At 37.7% G+C, this 23,676-nt stretch overlaps 1 protein-coding gene across 3 annotated transcripts in view; it reads left to right on the forward strand.

The window, feature by feature from the left end:
- ATP11A (ATPase phospholipid transporting 11A) overlaps window positions 1-23,676 on the forward strand; it is a 130,295-nt gene that overhangs the window by 101,685 nt on the left and 4,934 nt on the right. Inside the window, exons 20-29 of one of the 3 annotated variants that reach the window (XM_075057697.1) lie at window positions 1,557-1,731; window positions 2,984-3,086; window positions 3,340-3,485; window positions 4,455-4,514; window positions 6,671-6,798; window positions 8,558-8,693; window positions 14,565-14,630; window positions 14,926-15,029; window positions 16,886-17,051; window positions 19,003-19,091. In XM_075057697.1, coding sequence (XP_074913798.1) covers window positions 1,557-1,731; window positions 2,984-3,086; window positions 3,340-3,485; window positions 4,455-4,514; window positions 6,671-6,798; window positions 8,558-8,693; window positions 14,565-14,630; window positions 14,926-15,029; window positions 16,886-17,051; window positions 19,003-19,080 — 1,162 coding nt within the window. In that variant the 3' untranslated portion in view covers window positions 19,081-19,091. Of the gene's footprint in view, window positions 1-1,556; window positions 1,732-2,983; window positions 3,087-3,339; window positions 3,486-4,454; window positions 4,515-6,670; window positions 6,799-8,557; window positions 8,694-14,564; window positions 14,631-14,925; window positions 15,030-16,885; window positions 17,052-19,002; window positions 19,092-21,757; window positions 21,874-23,676 lie in introns of all 3 variants that reach the window. The other 2 variants (XM_075057696.1, XM_075057695.1) reach the window with 2 other exon arrangements.

Here is a 23,676-nt window from a genome sequence, read left to right on the forward strand (position 1 = left end):
ACAGCTTGAAACTCTGGGCCAGAGCATTTTTCATAGCTCTTCTTACACTTTAAGCCCCATTGGTCTAATCAAGAACACTTGTATATTCAATTAAATAAATCATATTTCTCTGTTATCTGTACCACATCTAGCTTAAGTCCCACAGGTCTTACAAAGTATGTTTAAACATGTTTGTTTAACTTTTTTGTGCAATGCCAATTTTCTAGACATTGAGACTCATTAGAATTTTTTGTCTTTGGCTCCGGAGTTGGAGAATGTGCTAAGATAGTAATAGCAAGATTCTGCCCGGATGTTCAAATTCAGGCTGAAAATCTTTCACTATAATACGTCAAACATGCAGTACATTGCCTGAACGTTGTACATTTTTGGTTGATGTCATTGTACACTAATGGTGTTGCCCTATTTGTGCCAATGGTAACAAAGTGCTGAAAATATCTGTGAACTAAATACTAAATACAGTTTACAGTACTGTATTTGTCAAAAATAGCTTGTGTTCTAGTAGTGAAGATGGAGGGAAATGCTTAAAATACATTAATATTAATAAATACCATGTTTTCCTCACAACCATGGGTCCTGGTGAAACCATGTTTGTTGAAAACCCACGCCCAATAGTATAACATTGAAGCACTGAAACTAAAGCACAAATAAACTGCAACGTACGTTTAACCAACACTCGCTGCTGAGCTGGAGCCTGAGGCTGCTGTGTAATGCAGGCAAATGCAAGGGTGCTCTGAAATAACTAGTTTGGATGCCGCAGCAAACCGCTCTTGCAGCACGGACCATCTTCCCCCGTGGCTCACCATGTGTTACTCTGGTAAAGTGTGCTTCATGCGACCACGGGTACACTTCTAGCAATGCCCAGATTATTACAGGATACCCATCATAGATTAATATATAAAATAATATATTGTAATATTATAGATAATACATATAATTATTATATTTTAATATTATAATGACAAGTATGCCTGTATCGGACTTAGCCGCCACACTAAATGCAAAGTATACATACTGTAAATGTAGACAGTAGCCTTATCTCTCTGGGCCAACAAGTCTCTTTTAGGCATTTCCTTCAAAGCATGATTTACTTCCTTACATTTAGACCCTTGGAAAAAAAAGATTTTCCTCATTGAAGTATATTTCAGAGTCCCAAAGGCTTTTCCCTGTAACTTTTTTCCTCTATATTACGGGATGTGCCACGAAATTAACTTCATTCCTGCAACACAGTTTACCTCACTGCAGTTCTTGGAGCCCTTTCAAACCAAACTGAAAGGTCATTAATTATACACTCATACTCACTGGTGAAGTCATTGAGGTATCAGATTTCTGTCTTAGAAATGGTGAAGCACTGAATATTTTTAACATAATCTAAAATTTCAAAATGTCATAAATAGCAGTCCTATACAAGGAATTTCCTTTAGAAGTATATTAATTTTGCAGTATTCCATACTCATAATTTTTTCATTAATTAATTCTCACAAAAGAACTATTGCCAGATTTAAAGTATGTCTGAGAATTTTACAGTGACTCTTAGTTTATATTTTATCCCTGAACAGACTTTCAACTGATATGCAAGATTATGGTTTAATTATTGATGGAGCAGCATTATCATTAATAATGAAACCAAGACAAGATGGGAGCTCTGCGAACTACAGAGAGCTCTTTCTTGAAATTTGCAGGAACTGCAGTGCAGTGTTATGCTGTCGAATGGCACCTCTGCAAAAAGCACAGGTTTGTATTTCATTTCATAATTGCTTGTTAGCTGTGCACATATGTAAATATTGAAAGTTAATACTCTGTATGACTATCATAATAACTTAAAATGTTACCATTCACTTTTGTATCTTTGTATCCACTAAAATGTAAAAAGCAAAAAAAAAAAGGGAGAAGGGAGAATTTCTACTGGCAAGCAATTTAGATAATGGTATGCTAAAATGGCACCCAGCTGTGCACCTGAATTTGATTTATGTATATATTGTGCAAATTTTATGGTTGGTACATACTGATAGATGAATATATTTAATGAACTGAACTAATTGCTTCCTTTTTAACCTAATAAGCTTTGAATAGTCTGCTATCTGTTGATCCTACAAGAACCTGCATTATTTATTACTGTAGAGTGATATTTCTTCTCTATTTTTAACATAAGTGGGAAGCCAAGAAAGAAGAAGCCAGACAGAAAAATGTGTGCATTATCATGTTTAAGTACTTCTTGACTGTTTTATACTAGTTTGTATCAAGTAAAAACATATCCTTCCATTACTGAAACATCTAAGTATAGCTGAGGAACTTTTCAAGGAAACAAACATTGGAACATACACTTCTTTTTTCCTTTCAAACTGGCATGTCTTTTCCTCAGTGCTCAGGTACAGCATATGTAGCCCTTATTAATTTTAACAAATGTATTTAGCCAGCGGTTTTAACTGTCTGGAAGTTTTTAGTTACAGCTGACTTGGTACCAAATTTACAGAGGTGTTCATTTATAATGGACAGATTTGAAGTCAAATTTTTGGACAGTTTCTATGGCACTAGTGTTTAAACCTATACAGAGTCCTATTATCTTAAATAGTACGAAAAAAATTCAGCACAGTTAAGAAAGCAGACTCTTTCAGTCTTTAGTTTCAGGATTTCTTTGAAATTGTACTCTTTGTCTCTGGAACCCTTTTAATTTATTAATACACTTACACAGCATTAAGCAATCTCAACATCATCCTTTCTTCTGCTTTTCCTTCCTTCTGTCCATCTCTCTCAAAATAGTTTGGAAGTATTTGAAAAGTGTTATTTTATATTTGGAACAAATACTTTTAGTATGAAGAAACTGCTGTGATCTTTATGAATCATAGTTGCATTGGGTAATACTGTTTTTGTGTCCCTTCACAGAATTTCTTATATAACTGCGTTAGTCTTTTTTAATTAATCGTACACTCATGCAAAATAAGCAAACCGTTACAGAGAAGAGTTTTTTAACACTGTTTTTTTCCAGATTGTAAAATTGATTAAGTTATCAAAGGAGCATCCTATCACATTAGCAATTGGTGATGGAGCAAATGATGTCAGTATGATTCTAGAAGCACATGTTGGTATAGGTAAGTGTGCTTTTTAGAATATTAATTCAAGTGAAATGACAAGAAACATTTGCTTCTTAAAAACAGGCAGTCTCAAAGAATCAGGTTATACGTTTTATAGACAACTTCTAGTGAATTTACCCCGGAAATTTTGAGATACAGTGGTGATCTCTTATTAGATCAATGTTATAGCATTATTATATATTTTTTCAAATAATTGTATCTTTGAAATAGTTCTTCAGTTATTAAACAGCTTCATCACTTTTTTTTAAAGGAATCATTGGCAAAGAAGGTCGTCAAGCAGCAAGAAACAGTGACTATGCAATACCTAAATTTAAACATTTGAAAAAAATGTTGCTTGTTCATGGGCATTTTTATTATGTTAGGATATCTGAACTTGTGCAATACTTCTTTTATAAGGTAGGAGAATGCTTACTCTAATTACATAAATCTCAAAAACTTAACATGGTAATATCTAACTATAGTTAGCGTAGTCAATGGTATAAAAAAGCAATAATTCCATAAAGAGATTTTGTTGAGTGCCAGATGCAATGCTGAAATGGGATTATTGTTTTTATCCAGGCCATGAAGTGAAATAGCTTTTATATAGATATGTTCTGTAATCTATGGTATGTTTAAAAGCAAAATCTGCCTTGTCTTTTTTTTTCTTCTCTTATATCTCGTCACAGACAGTTCTACTTATTTCCAGTACCTTCTGGGTTCTCTCTACAGTGGCCTGTTACATCAAGTTGGAAATAGTATTTGAGAAGTTAGCATAACTTAATTCACATTAGTTTCTAAATTCATTAGGATAGTGTAGATGGAGAACGTTTATAATGTGCATCTCCCTGTTTAGATGATTTTGTTATGTCTATATGTTGGGATCCAATCAAAGTTCTTTCAGTAAGCAAGGGAAGATTATAGAAAGGAACTTTCAGAAGATAATTCAAGTCTTAGTGGTTGACTATATTCATAATTAGAAGAGGATGAAGTTTGGGGTCACAGCTAAAAACATCTTGAAGTTACTTTGCTGGGAACCATGCTAGCCAAAGTATCCATGCTTGCTTATCACAGTTCGTGTCCTGTTGTGGATTGTACCTAATTTGCCTTGGTTTAACTGATCTGTACTCCTGGATTGCAAAATTCATTGCCCTTGAATTTTGCAACTATAGCCTTATAAGTTTGCTTTCAAAATATTTTCAGTATTTTTCTTAACAGTGCTACTGTAAGATGAGAATGTTGATGTTTAATGTATGTAGCTCTTTCTCCTGTTCCTGCAATGTTTACTATGACTAGTGTTGTAAAACTGATATGCGTAGCTTTAGTGTTGTACAGCATATGAATTAGTGCTTGTATTTCACTTGACAACTGTGTCACTTTGTCTTTCAGAATGTCTGCTTCATTTTTCCTCAGTTTTTATATCAGTTCTTCTGTGGGTTTTCACAACAGGTTAGTTGTTCTTTTTCCCTCACTGCAATGTTTTCTCTTTGGCATTGTTGTGGTTTAATCCCAGCTGGCAGCTACGCACCACGCAGCTGCTTGCTCACTCCTCCCCACCCAGTGGGACGGGGGAGACAGTTGGGAAAAAAAACCCAACTCGTGGGTTGAGATAAAGCCAGTTTAATGGGACAGTAAGGAAGAAAACGATGGTGATGATCATGATAGTATTAATAATAATATGACAATGATAATAAAAGGATTAGAATATACAGAACGAGTGATGCACAATGCAATTGCTCATCACTCGCTGACTGATGCCCAGTTAGTTCCCAAGCAACGATCCCCCCTGGCCAACTCCCCGCAGTTTATATACTGGGCATGACATCACGTGGTATGGAATACCCCTTTGGCCAGTTTGGGTCAGCTGTCCTGGCTGTGTCCCCTCCCAACTCCTTGTGCCCCTCCAGCCTTCTCGCTGGCTGGGCAGGAGAAGCTGAAAAACCCTTGACTTGATCTAAACCCTACTGAGCAACAACTGAAAACATCAGTGTGTTATCAACATCATTCTCATACTAAATCTGAAACATAACACTATACCAGCTACTAGAAAGAGAATGAATTCTATCCCAGCCAAAATCAGGACAGGCATTTTTTGTAAAAGATAGATCCTTTAACACTGTGCCTGTTCAGATGAGAAAATTTCTAGGTTAGTTTACACATTGTAAAAAGAGCACCACTTTTGGTTCATGTGGTTTTCAGTGGCAACTGCAGTTAAGTTACAGAAAGCAATTTTATGAATTATCATAAAAGCAATGTTTTTTTCAAAGTCAAAGAATACAGGAAACCAAAATTTGGAATGGCAATGCAAAGTGAAATGTCTGTGAGAAATGTGGAGTCTGTTAGGTTTAAGCTTATTGCATGTGGCCAGAGGCAGTCTTGAAAGAGAAGTAATTGAACTAGTTATTCATTTTTAGAATTCGGAATGAAAATGGAAGAATAAACTAGTTTTCTCTGGCATGTACAGTATGAATTGCAAACTTCAGACAAATAGTGGCATTCAGTTAGTTGAAAAGAAAAAATAAACACAGAAAGATAGAGGAAAAGTGAGCTCCTGCTCGCCAGAAAAGTGCCATCATTCAGGAGATGATCCAGTATTCTCCTTTCTGAAATTTTGTTTATTTACTTTTGCCCTTGCTGTCATCTAATTTGTGCAGAAAAAATCTGCCTCTTCTTTCTTCTGAATGAGGGAACAAAAACCAAAGGAATGTTTTCAGGATTAAATTGGACAAGAGGAGGATTTAATTGGGAGAAAATAATACTGTTGCTTTGAATTTGTGGAATGTCTCAAAAGAAAGCTCCAGGAGGAGTAAAAATGACAGAACTATTTTTTTTCATCTGTTTTGCTTTTAATTTCAAATGATCACTGAAAACTTTGTAGGTTTTTGTCAAGCATTATTAGGCTTTAGATATGAAAGCGTGTGTTGATGAAAATTTAGTTTAATTTCCTGTTCTTTTAAGTGCTAAATGTAGCTCTGAATCAGAAAGGGGGGTTTGCCAGCAATTTTTACGGCATAAATGATCACCAAATAGGTTTTGGGAAATAACTCTCTGTGGGGCGGTGTGGTAAGTTTGAGGGCTAGTTACAGTGATGATACATACATGGAAAAGTAGTTCAGAGGGAAGAAGAATCAAAGACATGTTGGGGTGTTTCTTTGTACAGCTCATTGCAGTCACCTACGGCTGAAGAACCTCTGGAGCACTCACCCTTCCTCCCTGCATGTCTCCATGTTATATAGATGTGGAGGAGATAAAAGGGGGGTGGATGTGTCAGCGAGGAATTTCTGCCTCTACAGGAATCTGCTGTTGTTCAGTTTGGGTAGTTTGGAGTTGGTCTTACAGTCGAAACAATAGGAGGGGCTGGTATGTGGACCAGACTATTAAATCAATATTTTAGTTGATCTTTTGTCCTCCAGATGAATGGGGTACAAGTGCAGAGTTGTGTCTTATATCAGTTAGCAGCTGTTCAAGGATATTTGCCTCCATTGTGAAGGGATAGAGTTTTGTTTTTTCTGAAGAAGTTGACTCATTCATTGTAAATCAAGTGTCATGCAGTGGATCATGTTTCAAAATGAAAACTAGCTGATTTAATTCTTTTCCATCTACAGACTTTATACGATACTGCGTATCTAACACTGTACAATATCAGCTTCACTTCCCTTCCTATCCTCTTGTACGGTCTAATGGAACAACATGTCAGTGCAGACACACTCAAGAGAGAGCCTTCCCTATACAGGTAAAATTAATACATTATGCCCCAAAGTTCAGTTGTGGGATCTATCTCTGTTATAACCAAAATCCTCAGGATTTCTGTACAAGGTTGCAGTAGAACATCACATACACTGCAACAGAAGGGTTGAAGACCACATGCACAGTCTATAAACTACAATAGATACATGTGTATTTTTGCATGTATATTTACGTATTGCAGTCCATACCATTCACTCGCTACATTAGTGAGCTAGAGCAAAGTAGAAATTACTGTTCTACAAATCTAACTATGATTTATTTTAGTACTCTGTTTTCTCCAGCCGTGGGGAACAGAAGTATTTTAAAAAGAGAAAACATACTGTTTCTTCTATATACACGTTTTATTCTGAAAGAAAAGAGGACTAAGTGGTAGAGCATTGTATCATAGGATGTATTCTGTGTGGTACCCAACATTGTCCTCTGCATATTGTTGACTCACTTCTGTGCATTTAAATTGTGACTGGTTTAGATTCTTAGCCACTTGAAATGCAGTTCTTGCCAATTAACTGCATGTGGCCATTTAAATTAGGAACAGTGCCCAGTTTTGATTCTTGTAGCTGCAGAACTAGTACATTTTAGAGAGTGGTAGCAGTAGATAATCCAAGGGAAAACATTTTTTTTGAGAGTAATATTAGATGCCCAAAGGTTAATCAATGCAATGATATGTTTTTACCTCTGAAATTGAAAAGAAATACAAGATATTACTGTTGAAACCCAGCCTCCACAGCCCCCATTTTTTTCTCTTCTATATTATAAATGTTTTTGGTTTAGAAATGGTCATTCAAAAGATCTTTTTGGTTTTTGAAAGATAGCAGAGGTTATTTGGCCAAAAATATTTGGGTTTTGATATGTAACAGTCTATCGCTAAGCTGCTTTGGGCAAGAGTGCAGTTATTCTGGGCCAGATGAGGCTATTGTTAGCCACATATGGTTTTGCACTGTATATTGGTAATCTGCGGGGAGAAATGACTTCATATGGTCCTCAGATAGTCTTAAAGTGCATATGGTAAAAGTATTCTTGGTAGTAAATGTTTCTGTAGTTCAGGGTTTTCATTTAACTGTGTTCTGATTTACTCTGATGTGGCTTATGCTATATGCCAAGTTGATATATACTCATTCTGTGGGCAAGAACTAAAGTTGTAATATTTAAATTTTTCTGTAATAAGAAAATGCATGCTAGTGAACAGTTCTATTGTTGACCAATCCCTGTATTTTTTTGTGGGAAAGCATTCAAGAAATCCAATTTGACCTGAAGAATCAACTCAACTGCAAAATCCTTGTTTCGCATGTTCCACATAAAATTAATATTTTGCTTTGTTACAATATTCTGTATAAAAGTGCCCCATGGGAAATAAAGCAAAGTCTCCAGAGACCTCTAGTGTTTCCATTTAAAATCTACAGTGGATCATCACATGCGCAGCAAATACTGGAAAACAGATACCTTCTGTAAAAAGATTGAAAAGTAAATGGGTGCAGCACAGGGGAATTTACCATACAGTTGAAATAAGCAGAATTATAGGCAGCAGTTAAAAGGATTTAGTAAAAATTAAATAAAAAAAAAAGAAAGAGGAGACGTTCAGGAAGGATTTGGATGTGAAATGGTAGACAGTTGTCTTGTGGAAATGTAGTGGTTATACATGTAATCTCTTAATTGTTTTTCCTTCAAAAAACCCAATATGAGTGACATCATTTTTCTAGGATTTTTGAACATGCAGATAATGAATGTGTGTATCTTATTTTACACAGAGATGTTGCCAAGAATGCTTTGCTGCGCTGGCGTGCATTTATTTATTGGACATTCCTAGGAGTGTTTGATGCTGTGGTATTTTTCTTTGGTGCCTATTTCTTGTTTGACAACACAGTTGTGACCAGCAATGGACAGGTTAGTGTTGGATTTGATAAGTCAATCAGAAGTAATTTTTTTAATGTCGATTGTGCTATGAACGTAGTTTTAATTGTTTTTTTTCAAGATTTCCAGCACAGCTGATAACTGTTTTATGAGTTATAGTGAGATAGATGGGTTATCTGTTTAGCAAAGTCCAAACTATGGAATAGGAATTCTGTGTATCTGTAGAGGCACAGGGCTAGATACAACTTAGGAGAAATATACATAGTAAATTCCGAGTATTCCTTCAGAATTTACATAGTAACTTTTCTGTTTCGTGCTTAACATGCATCTGATGAATATCTGATTAACATATCAAAGGACTTTTGGTAGAGTAGTTATGAATGATGAGAAAAGAGATTAAATATAACAAGCTTTTTAATATTTTAATTATTTTTGACATATGGCAGCTTAAAATAATCTATCTCTACTTGCTTTGCAGTCACATGAATGCAAATTCTAAGACTTTTGCATTTTATTTATTTTACCCATTGATATTTTGGTCTATTTTATTTGTGTGCTTTTTTTCTTTTTGCTACTTGCTTCTCTTCCTATCCTCAGCTAATGACAACCAGCACTCACATGGTAAGACTATTGTGGATTTGTCGTGATATCCATTTCATCTTTCACTGTTCTTTAATTAAACTGTTAAAGAGCAGTTAAATATTTCCTGTAATTATTTCAAAATATCACTTAAACCTATAGATAGAAATGTTCTTTATTGCTACTTTATAAGTACTTAAAATATAAAGAACTTATATAGACTATAAGGTATGTGAGGTATGGTAAAGAGCCATGAACTTTAAAAACTAAGTAGGCTTTTTGCTTCCTTACATTTTGTTGTTTTGTTCTATGCTTTTTTGTAACCTACATTTTGTTGCTGATTGTCTCTCTGCTATAGAAAATTTATTACACTTTATGCTATAAAGTGCTTGAATGGCTTTAGAAAAGACCCTCAAAATGAGAGAGAAAATAAACTGCACAATTTTGTTGCCTATATGTAACGTACATGTTTGCTAGGAATGCAATATTCAAATACCATTAAATACCATCTTTGTGACATTTATCAGGGAAATGAACTTCTAGTGTGTGAGGGAACACTTTGTTAGAAAGAGCTTTTCTAAGGACAGAATGAATTTCCATTAGACATAACTGCACACTGCAGCACTTCTTCTCCTGGTACCATTATGCTCTGTTAGATGTTCAGAATTCTGCATCAGCTTATATTTATAGTCCTGAAAATTAGACTTCTCATACCTGTACACATTTTATAAATGGTTGGTATTGCAGATATTCTGACTGGGTTCCTTTTTGAAATTTTAGTCTACTGCTGTTGCACACATTCAATCAAATTCTTCTTGATAAAGCTCTAAAGCCAGACTAGTGCCTAATCTCCAAATTTTGAATGTTTATATCTACAACTACATACCCATGTTAATATTTGATGATAAAATGTGTTGTTTGATGAGACATTCTGACTCCTGAGTGTCAGAGAGGGTTAGAAAATTCATTGTTATCCAGCACGCATGCTTGTGTGTATGTATAAAACTTACAGATACTGAGTTGCAGTTTTAGATTTAAAGGCTTGAAAATGTTAGTGTTCAGGAATACATGCGTGAGTTCCATACATACATGAATGCTAGTTGGTGCTGATGGTTGTTTCCAAGTATTTAAATTATGCTCACATCTGGAAAAACTCAGTGGAAGATTTGAAGATTTGAAAGGTTTACCACAACAGTATGTTATTATGGAACAGGGAGAAGGTAGAAAGCAGGAAAGGGGATAAAAGGGCTGAAGGTAACACTAATACCATAAATGATATAAGATGATTCAAATTAGGTTCTGAATTGTTAAAATGGGTGTTGAAGCAAAAATTTTGAATTCTTCTTTCCTTCCAGAAATGAACAAATCACCATTGTTGCAAAACTAGTAAAAAGTGAAGATAGTCAATGTCTTTCACTTAGATTGATGTCTGTGTCAGACTAAAATTTACGTACCATTAAGCTTGCTTCCAAACGTAATCCCCCCCCAGGATGTTTCTTAGTATTTAGAAATTTGTTCAAAACTGTTTGCATGCTGTAAACTGATATTACTAGAAGAATAGAAAAGTGTTCTTTTAATCACTGAGATATACTTCATAAATGCCTGCCTCAGACATTTCCTGGTAAATGAAACTAAGATGCCAAAGATTTATCTCTTATTAATTGTTATTAATTTGTTATATTGCTTTGTATATGGTGTTCCACTTTGGATATGACATCATGGTTGGTGGTGTAAAAACATACAGTCAGAGACCAACTACGTAAGGAGGGTAAGAAGAAAAGAAGGCACCATAGATGTAACTGCAGATTGTAAATGTCATCTTACTTTACCCATATAATAAAATGTATTTCCTGTGTGATTTTTTTATTTTAGCATTTGATGTGGAGTGAATTAAATATAGTTGTTAAGCTGGGTTCAGAGATAGGTAGGAAAACTTAAGTTAAAAGGAATAACAGAGTAGGAAATAGAAAACAGCAGGAAGGAAGAGAGGTGAGTAGAATGATGAATTGGAACATGGAAGATAACAAATATGGTCACAAAAGGAGGAGGGGAAGTCTTGGATAGGCTGGGAGCAGAGCATAGAAAAATATTTGTTAATAAATTAGATGTTAGCACACAGACTTCCGAAAGAATGATTCACAGCCTGAAGACATGAGTGGTATCTTGAGATACTCAATGCTGAAAATACATTGTGAGTTTTTGTAACTCACACCGTCCCATATTGCTCTGCTTACCTTTCTCTGTGCCAAATTAGCAGTCTTGGGGAGTCTGGTGTCCCTGTGGTATGACCTTTTTCTGAGCCAAAGAGATAGGTAGTTGAAGGGTTTGGTTGCAGCCTCATGCTTTCTATCTAGCCTTTTTCGTGTCTAGAGACAGGGGAAAGTTGTCTCAATTTTTTTGTTTAATCTGGCAGCTTTCATTGGAAATACAGACACATCTGTTCAGCATGCAGAAACTTAGATTGACACTAGGCTTTCTGGGAGATGCCAGATACAACATGCGAGTATTGTAAAATTTAACTGTAAGAAGAAAGTAGATAAATGGCATAATTTGAAGTTCCTGAACTAGATTCCTTTCCAGTTTTAACTGCACTGATTTTTCTTAGGGCACACAAAATGTTGTAGCGATGGCATGACCCTATAAAATTATATTACATATCAAAGTAAAAGGTCAAAATGCCGAAGGTTTTCTGCACTTCATCTTGTGTTCTGTACACATGGTCACACATTGAGTAATTTTAAAATAATGAAACAGTTACTTAGAATAATGAGTCTTTCAGCCAGTCTTTTGTTTATTTTTAAATTATTTTCCATTCTCAGTTGATCAGATTATCTCAGCCTAGCTTCCTACAGATTTCTGTCTTGTGGCTGGCCGTGGTCTCCAGTCAGAGTTTTTCCCACGGCAGCACGTTTGTGCAATCCCTTGCCCACGTGGATCCCCGTCATCTAATACTGGGTGAGCTCATATAGAATAATGTAGATAGGAAACGACCCTGGAGGTGATCCAGTTCAACTCCCTGCTTTGTGCAGGGCTAATTAAAGTCAAGTTGCTCAAGGCTTTGTCTAGCCTTTTTCACGTTTTGCGTATCCTTGAGGATGGAGATTCCTGGGCAACCTGTTTCAATGTTTTTCTGCCTTTGCAGTGAAAAAATTTCTCCTAATACCTAAGCAGAATTTTTCTTGTAGCTGAAGAGAGGTCTATTCCATTTCTTCATCTTTGTAGTTGTTCTTCAAATCTTTGTGGGCAGCTACTAGGTTGTTCCTTAACCTCCCCTTCACCAGACTAATTAAGTCCATTAACCTCTTTTCACAGGAGAGCTACAGACTGCTAACCACCTTGGTTGCCTGCCACTTGATCCTTTCCAATTTTTTTCACGTCCTTCCTGAACTGAGGGGCCCAAAACTGGGCACAGTGTTCCAGGTTCAAGCTCACTGTAGCTGAGTAGATGGGATTAATAACCTTTCTTCAGTGGCCATGTTCTCCCAATACAGCTCAGTTTGCCATTTCCCTGATGTATAGAGAGAGCGCAGTATAGGTTGGTATGCAACCCGGAGTCCACTGGAACCCCACTGCAACTTCCTTTCCAGCAGGGGCATTGCTCAGCCAGTCAGTTCCAATATATGGTGTTACTCCTCCATAGGTGGAAAACTTTGCACTTTTCCTTATTTAATTTCATGAGATATCTGTTAGCCCACTTCTCAAATCAGCGAGGTCCCTCTGGATTGAAACCCTGCCATTCATTATGTCACCTATTCTCTATTTTTTTATCACCTCGCAATTTGCTCGTGATGCTCTCTCTGTCACCATCCAGGCCACTGACAGAGATACTCAACAGTATCAACCCCAGTATCAGTCCCTAGTGTGGTTCACTGGTTACCAGCAGCCAACTGAACATCAAGGACATTGATCACCAAACTGCTGAGTCCAGTGGTTCAGCCAGTTTTCAACTCAAGTAGTAATCTGTTTACCCTGCCCCTGCTTCCTTACCTTCCAAATGAGAATGCTGTCTGAGACGAGTCTCAAATGCCTTGCTAAATTCAAAATAGATTGCATCCATGGCTCTCCCTCCTTAACCCGTTGCTCCCACACTGTTGCCTGTTCCTTTTGTTCCTGAGCTTTGCTGGTAAATGCAAGGAGCAGGTTTTGCTCGTGAAGACTAATATCCAGGGTATGAATACTTAAGGATTTTCTTTAACACCTTCCACTAGTTTGTCTTACCACTCCATCAGTGGACTTATATTTTCCCTTTGAAACAAGAATACCTGTAAATATCCTTTTTGTCGCCCTCAACACCTCTCACTAATCTTAGTTTGAGCCGGGCTTCATCTGTGGTTTTGTTCCTCTGTACCCAAGTAATGCTTTTACGCTATCCATTTGCTGCCTGCCCATATTGTCATCTCTTGTAAGCTCCCATTTTGCCTTTTTGTTTGTTGAGAAATGTCCTGCTTGGCCAACTGGGTCTTCTGCTGAAATTCCATGTCCTCCTGCAGGAGAGTTCGTGACATCTCAGCAGCTGTCTCTTTCAAAATCATTCAGCTCTCTTGGGCACCCTTCTTTTTCATGGGTGCAATACCCTGAGTCAACCAAAGTCTCTTCTCCTAAAATACAGTGTCCTAACTCTGTTGCTTACTCTGCCAACATTTCTCTGGATCCTGAACTTGGTCATCTCATAGCTGCTGCAGTCCAGGCAATCCTCTGTGACCATATTCACCACCAGTTCTTCCCTCCATCAGCATTAATGATTGCTTCTGCCCACTTGAAAAGCTGAAGTGTTTTAGTTTCATTACGCAGGTGGGGAGAAAATCAACGATTCAAAAGTGTTTTATCCTAAAATGTATGTTGAACATTTACGTACTTAATGGCTTTTATGGTTACCACATACTTTCTTACACTGTTACTCATCTGTATAACGTGCTGTTGAACCTCCAAGAGATTGTAGGATACCAAGGACAGCAGAGAAGGGAGATCAGAGAAAAGACGGTGTCCAAGAAGATTGATGAAATTACTGCAGTTCATTTGTAAATCTCAGTGATTTGTTAACTGTGCTACACTTGATTTTTATTAAGAAACATACCTGTGAACTAACTTAAGGTTGAGTGCATTGATTGTGGTTTTTTCCTGTCTGTATGAAGTCTGAAGTGTGTACACACGAGGGCAAGAGACCAAACCAGTTTGCACTGGGTAGATCATGTAAGAATTCAGTGGTTTTGCTTTAAGTGTCTGTTCCTGATACAAAGCAGTACATAGCTTTAAGAGGTTTATTCTGTACAATTCACAAAGTTGTGGACAATATTACCTATAAGTGTTTTGGACCATTTTTTATAGATGTTTGGAAACTGGACCTTTGGAACACTGGTGTTCACTGTGCTTGTATTCACAGTTACATTGAAGGTAAGGTATGCTGTATTTTATCCATTGAAACTTCCTTAGAGCTTGCTTTCAAATTGCTGGTTATTTATATTCATTTCTCTCTATGACCATATGTCATTGTATTAGTTAAATTAAATACAGATTTTGCTATCTCTGCCTTCTTAACTGTGCTCAAAATTGAAAAAGGTTTTTTAGCTAGTTCTGGGTAGAATCCTTCCCTTTTTTCAAACAGTGTCATTTTATTTCATCTCCTGCTGAGTATTCTGTTGCCTCTACATATTAATAAGACCATATAATCTTGTTTGTTTTTTTTCAGCTTGCACTAGATACACACTATTGGACGTGGATAAATCACTTCATGATCTGGGGGTCACTGGTATTCTACATTATCTTTTCTCTGCTCTGGGGAGGAATTATTTGGTATGAACCCTAATATAAATTGCATTGCAAATGTTGTTTCAGAAACATAAAGTTGTTACGTATTTCACCTTTTTGTCCCAAACAGAATGAAATTTAGCTTTTATATATTGCAGAACTCCCAATAGCAATCACATTTTAAAAGCATCAGTAATGCTAATTAGAGGATGCTCAGCTCTTCTTTCACTGAATGTCTGCTAAAATTTTCTTAGAGAAGAATATCAGATCTCAGACTGCCACTGGGGCCATCTCAGCCGTGTCAGTCAAAAGCAGTCCAAGGGTTGGTTCAAGGAGCTGGGGCTGCTGATCTGAGGCAAAACATCCCAGAGTAGATCAGGACTATGCAGCTCGGGGCTAGTCCCCGCCTGCTGAGCTGATCTTGGAGGGAACTGGCTGTAGCGGTCTGAACTAGAGCCAGGGAGTGGAACTCACGTGGAAGTTGTGTGGATGGCCAGGAGTCCTCTGTTTGAGGTCAATATTTGCCCCCTTCTTTAGCAAAGTAGATGTACTGTAGATGCCTGAGCACCTACTTGTTCTACTGTTGGTAAGAAGCTTTTTAAGAATTAGTATAACTCTTAGTACATAGCTGGTTGACAGTGGTTTGTTTTGGTGGCTTTTTTTCTATTAAAACATTCTGTGTACTTGAAACTGAAATTTTTGGGTAGGAGATCAAGTTGAAAGAAGTTCCAAGTTCTTACTATGCACGATTGCCATCAGGAGCTCAAGTTTGTGTTTCTCACCTGTAGAGCACCCAGTTACAAGGTTATCTTTTCTGACCTCTTCTGCGGGAGCTGTTCTACTTTGTATGCATAAGTAAACGTTTTGAGGCACCAGAGAGAAAGCAGAGACTAACTGTTGCATCATGATTAAGGTGCTATTTAATTTGGAGTAAGGATTTGTATTTCAGTGTGCCCTTTGCAAATGAGTAACTACCTGTCAGCTCCTTGGATATGCAGTAGCCTCTTCTTTTTTTTCCCCAGTAAGATCAGATCTCAGTTTCTTCAGCATCAGAATGAAAACAGTTTGCAGAAGTGACACTTTCCCTGATAATGTTCTGTAGTCAGCCTTGCTGTATATTAGAGATGTGACTATTTACATGCAGCCATGTATTTTAATTTGATTACCTTTATAGAATGTAAAGACTTCTATCAAATTTTGGAAACTAGCAGGAGACTGCCCTACTGGTAGGATGGCTTTACACTGCAGTGTTGCTACAAACTGTCCGTTGATCTTTGCTCTCAGTAAACATGGTCTCTGGTGCCCATAACTGTACAGTGATGGCATTTTAACGACCATAAAACTGCCATGGAGATACAGTGGAACACGGAAGCGAAGGTGGTGAAAGTGGGGGCAGATAAAAATGTGGTGAGTAGGTTAGGGAGCATAGCATGAAACCATCAGAGATGCTTAGGGGAGCTTGAGACATCCAGAAAAAAGCTGTGGTCAGCGCGCCTTGCTCTGAGCATACATTACAAATGAGTGTGTGTTGGGGAAGAGGAGGGAAGTGATGGGTGGGATGCTGAGAAGAAAGGTGGGAAGTATCTGGGGCAGGATAAGGAGTAGATGAAAAAGCGTTAACAGGATAAGAATGTAACTTAGTTATCTTTGCAAGGGAGAGGCAGTGTGGGAAGGAGGACAGCATGATATTTCCTGCAGCCTGGAAGGCACGAGGAAGGTAGTTATCTCTAGTCAGCGCATGTTTAGATCTCTTCTTGAGAAAACTGGGATGGATGAACTCCCACAAACTGGGAAGTTGAACCTGAAGTATTTCATTACTGTCATAATTTTTATATTTAACATTGCCACTCTTTCTCTTGTGTATTGAAGTGTAATAATCTCTTTAATCTTTTTCCTACTAGGCCTTTTCTCAATTATCAGAGGATGTATTATGTGTTCATGCAAATGCTGTCTAGTGGTCCTGCATGGCTGGGTATAATTCTGCTCATAACTGTCAGCCTTCTTCCAGATGTTCTCAAGAAGGTCTTATGCAGACAGTTGTGGCCTACAGCAACAGAAAGAATCCAGGTAAAAATATTTTTCGTTGTGAAGTTAGTTTTTTGTATCACAAGTCTCTAATAATGAGACCTCTTTCAAGGTTAGAGACCAGATTAGAATAGAGGTTCCCCACCTGTGGTGTGTGTCACCAGTTGTATACCAGCCACTTCTGAGTGGTATGGTGAAAGACGCTGCCAACTGTTTACGTGGTGGTATTTACCTGAATCCTGGGGCAACCCCTGTGCCTCTACCAGCAACCACAGGGAAATCGGCTGATGAGGATGGTGGGAGACAGGTACATGGCTCAACAGGATTCCTGATTTGAGGAGATAAGAAGGGCAAGGGGATCAGGATCTCCGTGAGGCCAGATAGGAGGCACTTGCATTGGCCTGGACAGCAGTTGTTCCTGCTGTTGTAGAGTATTCAGAGGCACTGCCCGCACCCCTGAACTGAAGTCATTGTCTTTCATACCAAGTCATTTTACTGCATAAATGAAACTCTAATGTGGTCGTTTTAGCATTTACCATGCAAGCTGAGCTTAGTTCTCTAAAATGGAAAACCAGCTAAAATAACCTAAGCTCAAAATAAAACTGGTAGGAAGAGAGCATGTGGTTTTACTGAAATCCCCCTTAAAGTAGGGATTTGCACAAGCATTTGCAATCCTATACCGAGGGACTCGACAACTGCATGTGTGTTTATTATTGAACAAATCTAGAATTTATACACTTAAAATAAATGTGATTAATATATAGGATGCTGGTAAGGGATATGTAGTAAACTCATGCCAACATTCATATTGCATGATCTGTGCAGTATAATACTTTCTTAGGAAACTATTTTATACTGATGCTGTGCCTGTTACAAAAACATATGTATTAAAACTTACTCATATTCTATTCATCATTTTTTCCTCTTTTATATTTCAACTTACATTTTGCCTGTTCTGACACATTATTTCTATGTAAATGTGTCTTGCTGTGCCAATGGGAAGAGTATTTTAAGATCTGTTGTCTCCTTTCTTCTAATGAGCCCCGAAGGAGAAACTACTCTGTAAATACAGGTCTGCTCTGCTGAGGCTGAAAGGGAAGCCAGGTTCTGTGGGAAGCGTGGTACTGTTCTGGGGCCATCAAAGCAACCTCAATAGAAAACGTTACCTGTATTTTTCACCCCAACAAACTTTCATATATTATATACATTAGAAAGTGAAGGACAGTAGAGGTGTTGAACATAAAACTTAATGTTACTGCCCGTGTCCTTTTCAGCCCATCAACTGACACTGGTAGGTTAAAATAATGAGTTACCAGCAACTGTGTGTGTAGGGATTAGTTAGCATTTTGATGTTTATTCGAGAAGATACTTTGCTTCCAAGGAAAGCAAAATTTCCCCTTTGGCAAAGGTAAAAAATTCTTCTCTCGTACCTGCAAAGTAACCCCCTTGCCATTGTTCTGTATTCCTTGAATGTACGGTTGTTAAGATGCCCCACCTCAGGGGGAGAGGAAAGAATAAAGATTAGCAGAAAAGCATTCCCAGGCAGTTCAGCATTTAGCTTTTTCTATTTTGATATCTTTAATAGATGTCTCTTTGCCATATATGCTATTTGTGGAAGAAGTTGATCTCAGTATAGGTTGTGCATGCTTAATTTAAAAGTCTGAAGAGAGAGAAAGAGGAGGGGTTAATGCAAAGAAACAAGCTAGCAAACAAAAGCCCCAAACAAAGGTATTACAGCATTTCTTACAGACATTGTATATTAGTGCTGGAAAATGAATCAGTTGTAAAGCAGACTTTGGGCTTAGCACTGGCAATATTCATTTTTTAATATTTAGAAAATCTTTGACTTTTAACCAGATATATGCCTTGTGTTTCTTCTTCCCTCTCTTTGTTTCTTCCTGTCTTCCAATCCGCTTTGTCTAAATAACTGCTACCTTGCTTTAAACATAAATGATGTGCACGGTTGCTTCCTACAATCTTCTGGGGAAATCAGACTAAACATCAGTGCCTTTCTGTTGAGCAGTCCACCATCTTTATGCTTTCTCAGACTTCAAGCAGTCTAAGTTTCTAATGGAACAAAAGGTGACTTTTTTCTGCCTTTCTGCATGCTTGGCCATTTCATTCAAAGGACAGTAAAAAGTTTATCATCAGAAGTTATTTACCGTACTCATTATCTCCATTTCTGATTCACATCAACTATATTTTGAAGAAGAATACTTTTTAGTATAGTTTTTTCCTTCTTCCGTTTGCTTATCTCAAAGATTCTATGAATTATTGTCACAGTCTGTCACTACCATTTTTGTCACTGTTGTTACTGAATTTTACATAGTTTCTGCCTCAAGAATCTAGGATTCTTAGGTCCCTGTTTTAATCATTGGTCTATCTGTAGGTGAATGCATGTCATGTTTGCATTGTACCTGAGTAAATGGAATAGTTGCCACACAAAGAAGTGATAATTCTGATTATGCTGATGTTACTAGCATCATGTAGAAAATGTGGTACTGGAAGCCATTTAAGTGATCTTTGGAATATATTAATATATCTGCTCCGTTGGGATAGAAGAAAATACAACTTTTTTCATTAATAAGTTATTTCCAGCATGCATTTTGAAGCTGAGCTTTCTTTATATTCCATTTCATGAAATTCTGTGCTCTTCCTAGAAAGAAAAGAGCTCAAGATCCAGAAGTTTATGACATTTAATATAATACAAAAGTAGAAGAAATGCTAGTAAATCTTGGCTTCCCTAGAGTCTGCAAGAAAACTATTTTTAACTTAATACTAGAAGACTGTTGGTTTCCATTGCAGATTTTAGATCTTGATTTATTAACCAGTGAAGATAAATATATTTCCTCATTCTTTCCCCCTTCAAAAATGTATAGTCAATAAAAATGAGTGTAATTATGTAAGTCACAGGGAAACTACACAAAGTTTTTTTTTACTATTGAAAATTCTGGCTAAAATTGGCTTTTAAGTGCTTTAGGATTGGCTTGAACTGAGCTTGTAACCAATTATTTTTAAACTTACTGCATTCCTATAAGCTATATTGCTTCTTTGTAAGGAAGGGCTTCTGGGACAGTTGACAAGATTAACCTAGGACCAGCAGCCACCTCCCAGGTTACTAAATTAGTTCTTCTCAGGCAATTAAGATCATATAAAGCCTTTGAAGCAATTCTTACGCTTCTGAGTTTTTCAGTTATTTGAAAGTCACTCCAGTGTGTGGTGGATGATTGCTTACCATCATTATCATTCAGAAGTTTGTAAACATCCAAGATCTAGTTCTGTTTTGGGAGAGCTTTTCTGTGAGAGAGAAAAATCTGTACACACACATATATACATATGTGTATATACAAATACATATATGTACATACAAGTATATGTATATGTGCATGTATATTTATATACACACACATATGAACTGTTGTCTTTCTTGGGCTAAACCACTTAATTCTGCAAAAGCTTTGGAGGAATCTGTTGTCTTTTGGTAATTTTGGTCAAAATCTGCTCATGTCTGTCATACATGCAGTCCCAGTGACTCTTTGGCTCAATGAAAGAAGCTCAATTTTGTGATTTAACTTGAAATTGTGCAGCTGTGAGGTTTCTTTCAGCCTATACTTCTAAAAAGCAAGAGGGTATGGATTTTTTTTTTTAATATATCCAATCTACATTAATTATGTTTCCTTTTCCTTTATTCTTTCATTAATAGCAGAAGCTCAACAGCTCTGTTAGGGAAAATACAAATTCACTTTAAATTGTCCTCTTTTCATTTTTATAATTGTTACTGTGATTGACAGTGTTTCAGCAATCCCAAATATTTTGTAGCTGAAATACCAGGTGTTTAGATTCTGAGCTGTAAATAACTTCTGTGCTTTCATCCCTTTTTAAGAAATATTTTTCTTTTTTTTCTTCGCTTCTGCCTAATGTTTTTGTACTTCGCTTTCACTTCAGTCACAAGATCAGCCCATCAGCTTTGTTACAAGATCTCTACCCTGTGCTGCGCTTGGGGAAACCCAAAGTGGTACTTTTGCCTGGGGAAGCCTCTCTGGGGATTCATCATTCTTCCCTTCCTCAATGGGCTTAGCTGCTCTGCAACAACCACGCGGGGCTCTTGGAAAGCTGGTCATCAGCAAGCTGTTGCCTTTTTCGTGTGTTGGGCTCCCCTTGTTGGAAAACAAAGAAATGGATCTTGCTGTTGCACTATTTGAATCCCGTGGAAGAAGTTACCTCGGTGACTCCCCTGCCCTCTCTCCCCGCGGTGTAATGACTAAGCTGTAAGTCAGCCTTCGTTAGCACTGGCCCCGTCACCTCCGTGTGTAGCACTCCCTTCAGCGTACCCGCTTTTCTGGGGAGTAGTGAAGCAGGGTGTCCGCTCCTTAATTTGGAGTCGATTTGGCTTCATATCACGGGGACCTCTCCCACTTGGTCCAGGTTATTGTCAGAGGGGCAGGATGCAGAGCCCATGGTACTTGGTCATGGTACAGTTAAGTGCTTTTGAGAGTCATCAGGTATTTTTAACAGAGTTTGAAATGGAATTTAAAACATCCTCAGAGTGGCTCAAAGGATTAACCTCAGGATCAAGAAACAGAAACCTTTTTTACACTGGATAACTTTTCCTTTTTAAATCTATCAGAAAATCCCTCACTTTTACAGGACTTTGCTACAATAGTTACATTTGTACCAAATGGTACAATTCATTCACATTTCCCTCTTGTATTCAGCAAGAGTCTCACTGTTTTTCCTCATCCTTGCAGAAGAGTATGAGACATAAAACAGCCCTAAATGCACTGGCGAACAGCGATGGGCCACTTCTTGAAGGAAACCTTTCAGCTTCCGAGCCATAATTAGATCAAAGCTAGGTAACAGTACTGTACGTGTCACCAGTTTGGATTAATTTCTATTGGTGAACTGTGCTATTCACAAATCAACTGTTTCCTCCAGAGTTTTTGATGTACTTTATCAATATTGATACAAAATCATTATGTTTTACTTGGAAAGCCTAGTTTTTGCAAGAGATGTTCCATGCCACAGGTAAGATCTTTTTGTCTCGGACACTTACTCATGTAAAGCAAAACACTGAATCAATATACCCCTATTAAAGTCCTGTAAACACATTGTGTTATGTATAGTGTTGTGTGACGTTGCTCCTGTAAGAACCGCAGTCGTTATTGCAGAGTGTACTTCCATTACACCACAGTGTAAAATACAAGGAGTCAGAAGTAATTCTCACACACAAGCAGTTTATCCATCACCTCTCATGCTCTTGAATACACATATAGACCAAATGCAGACAGTACAACAGGCAGATAACTGCGGAAAAGCAAGCGAGGTACTTGTGAATAGGACCTCGGGTCAGGAGACGGGCTGTACGTCCGACACCATCTGCCCTAGTAAGGCGTTCTGTACAGACCGGTGCCTGCGGCATCGCTGCCCCGGATCAGGAGAGGAGCGCGGTAGACTTGCCAAGTACCTGAGCCAGCAGCAGGAGGGGCGAGCTCCCAAATCCTCCAAATGTTAGGGCAGCAGAATGACGTTCTCTGCTGTACGTCATCTTGCCACGCCACTGATTACACGAACAAGTGTAGGTACGAAGGTATGCTTTTTACTCAGTCACGTTCCCACCTGGATGCCGTATCTGCTCCAGTCCCTTCGTGCTCTCCTGACCCCAAAAGCAGCACATGAAGAATTAAGGTGCAAAGTACCCATGTGTGAAGAGGACAGATGCGATGTAATGTGCAGGTGTGGGCTGTAGGGCTTCAAGGTAGTTGGGGGGTGCCTTGATTTGCTTTTAAAGACTGCTAGACAAGTAGTAGTAGAAAACCCCAGCTTTATTGAGTAGCCTCAGGCATGGCAGATTGAAAGTGCTTTCCTTGGAGCTATGTGTGGAAAACACATGATTTTATTTTTGGAAATACATATGATAACTAAAATGCTTCACTTTCTAGCTGGAAGAATAGGAAAAATAGCTACCATACAGTGCATGACTACTCTCTCTGACATTTCCAAAACAAAGTCTGCTAATCTGTTACCTGATTATCTACATTTTTCTGCATTAATGTTGGTATTTGGTCTATATGTGTGTTTAAAAGAACCCAGACCTCACTGTTAGTGAGCAGTTTGGTATAGGTTGCTGACTTTTCCAAGAGTAACTGTTGTAAGAGAGCTTTCTGATTGCTCTCGGTTATGCAAAAGTAGTGTTTCAAGCTTGTGATTGGCATTAAAAGTGTATTATTAAATCTCAGCCAAACTTCTGTACGCTACCTCATTAATATTTATTTTGTGCTTTTGTCCCCTTTACTACTGGGTTGCTGTTAACAGGGAAGGAGGAAGGGGATGATTAAGAACAGAGAATTACCTGGCTTATATACTATTCTTGGAGAGAGTGTTTGATAACATTGATTTGAATCATGCTTATAATGCATTTGTATCTTAAATACTGTCACATAATCTCTATACCTGGAAATTATATGTGCATTTAGTGAGAAGAATTAGATAAATTCATTGGGGAAACTGCTGTGCTAATTTTCTTGTAGTTTGTGCACGTGTTCCAGGGTCTTGTCAGGCAGCCGTGGTGTTACTGTAGGCCTGAGTATTTCCTGAGTGGAAGTGTCGATTCTGCCAGAGTGTGGAGCAATTAAGTGGTACAGATAAATTTTAATGGACGATTAGAGCA

This window comes from Buteo buteo, chromosome 25 (assembly GCF_964188355.1).
Source record: "Buteo buteo chromosome 25, bButBut1.hap1.1, whole genome shotgun sequence".
Lineage (NCBI taxonomy): Eukaryota > Metazoa > Chordata > Aves > Accipitriformes > Accipitridae > Buteo > Buteo buteo.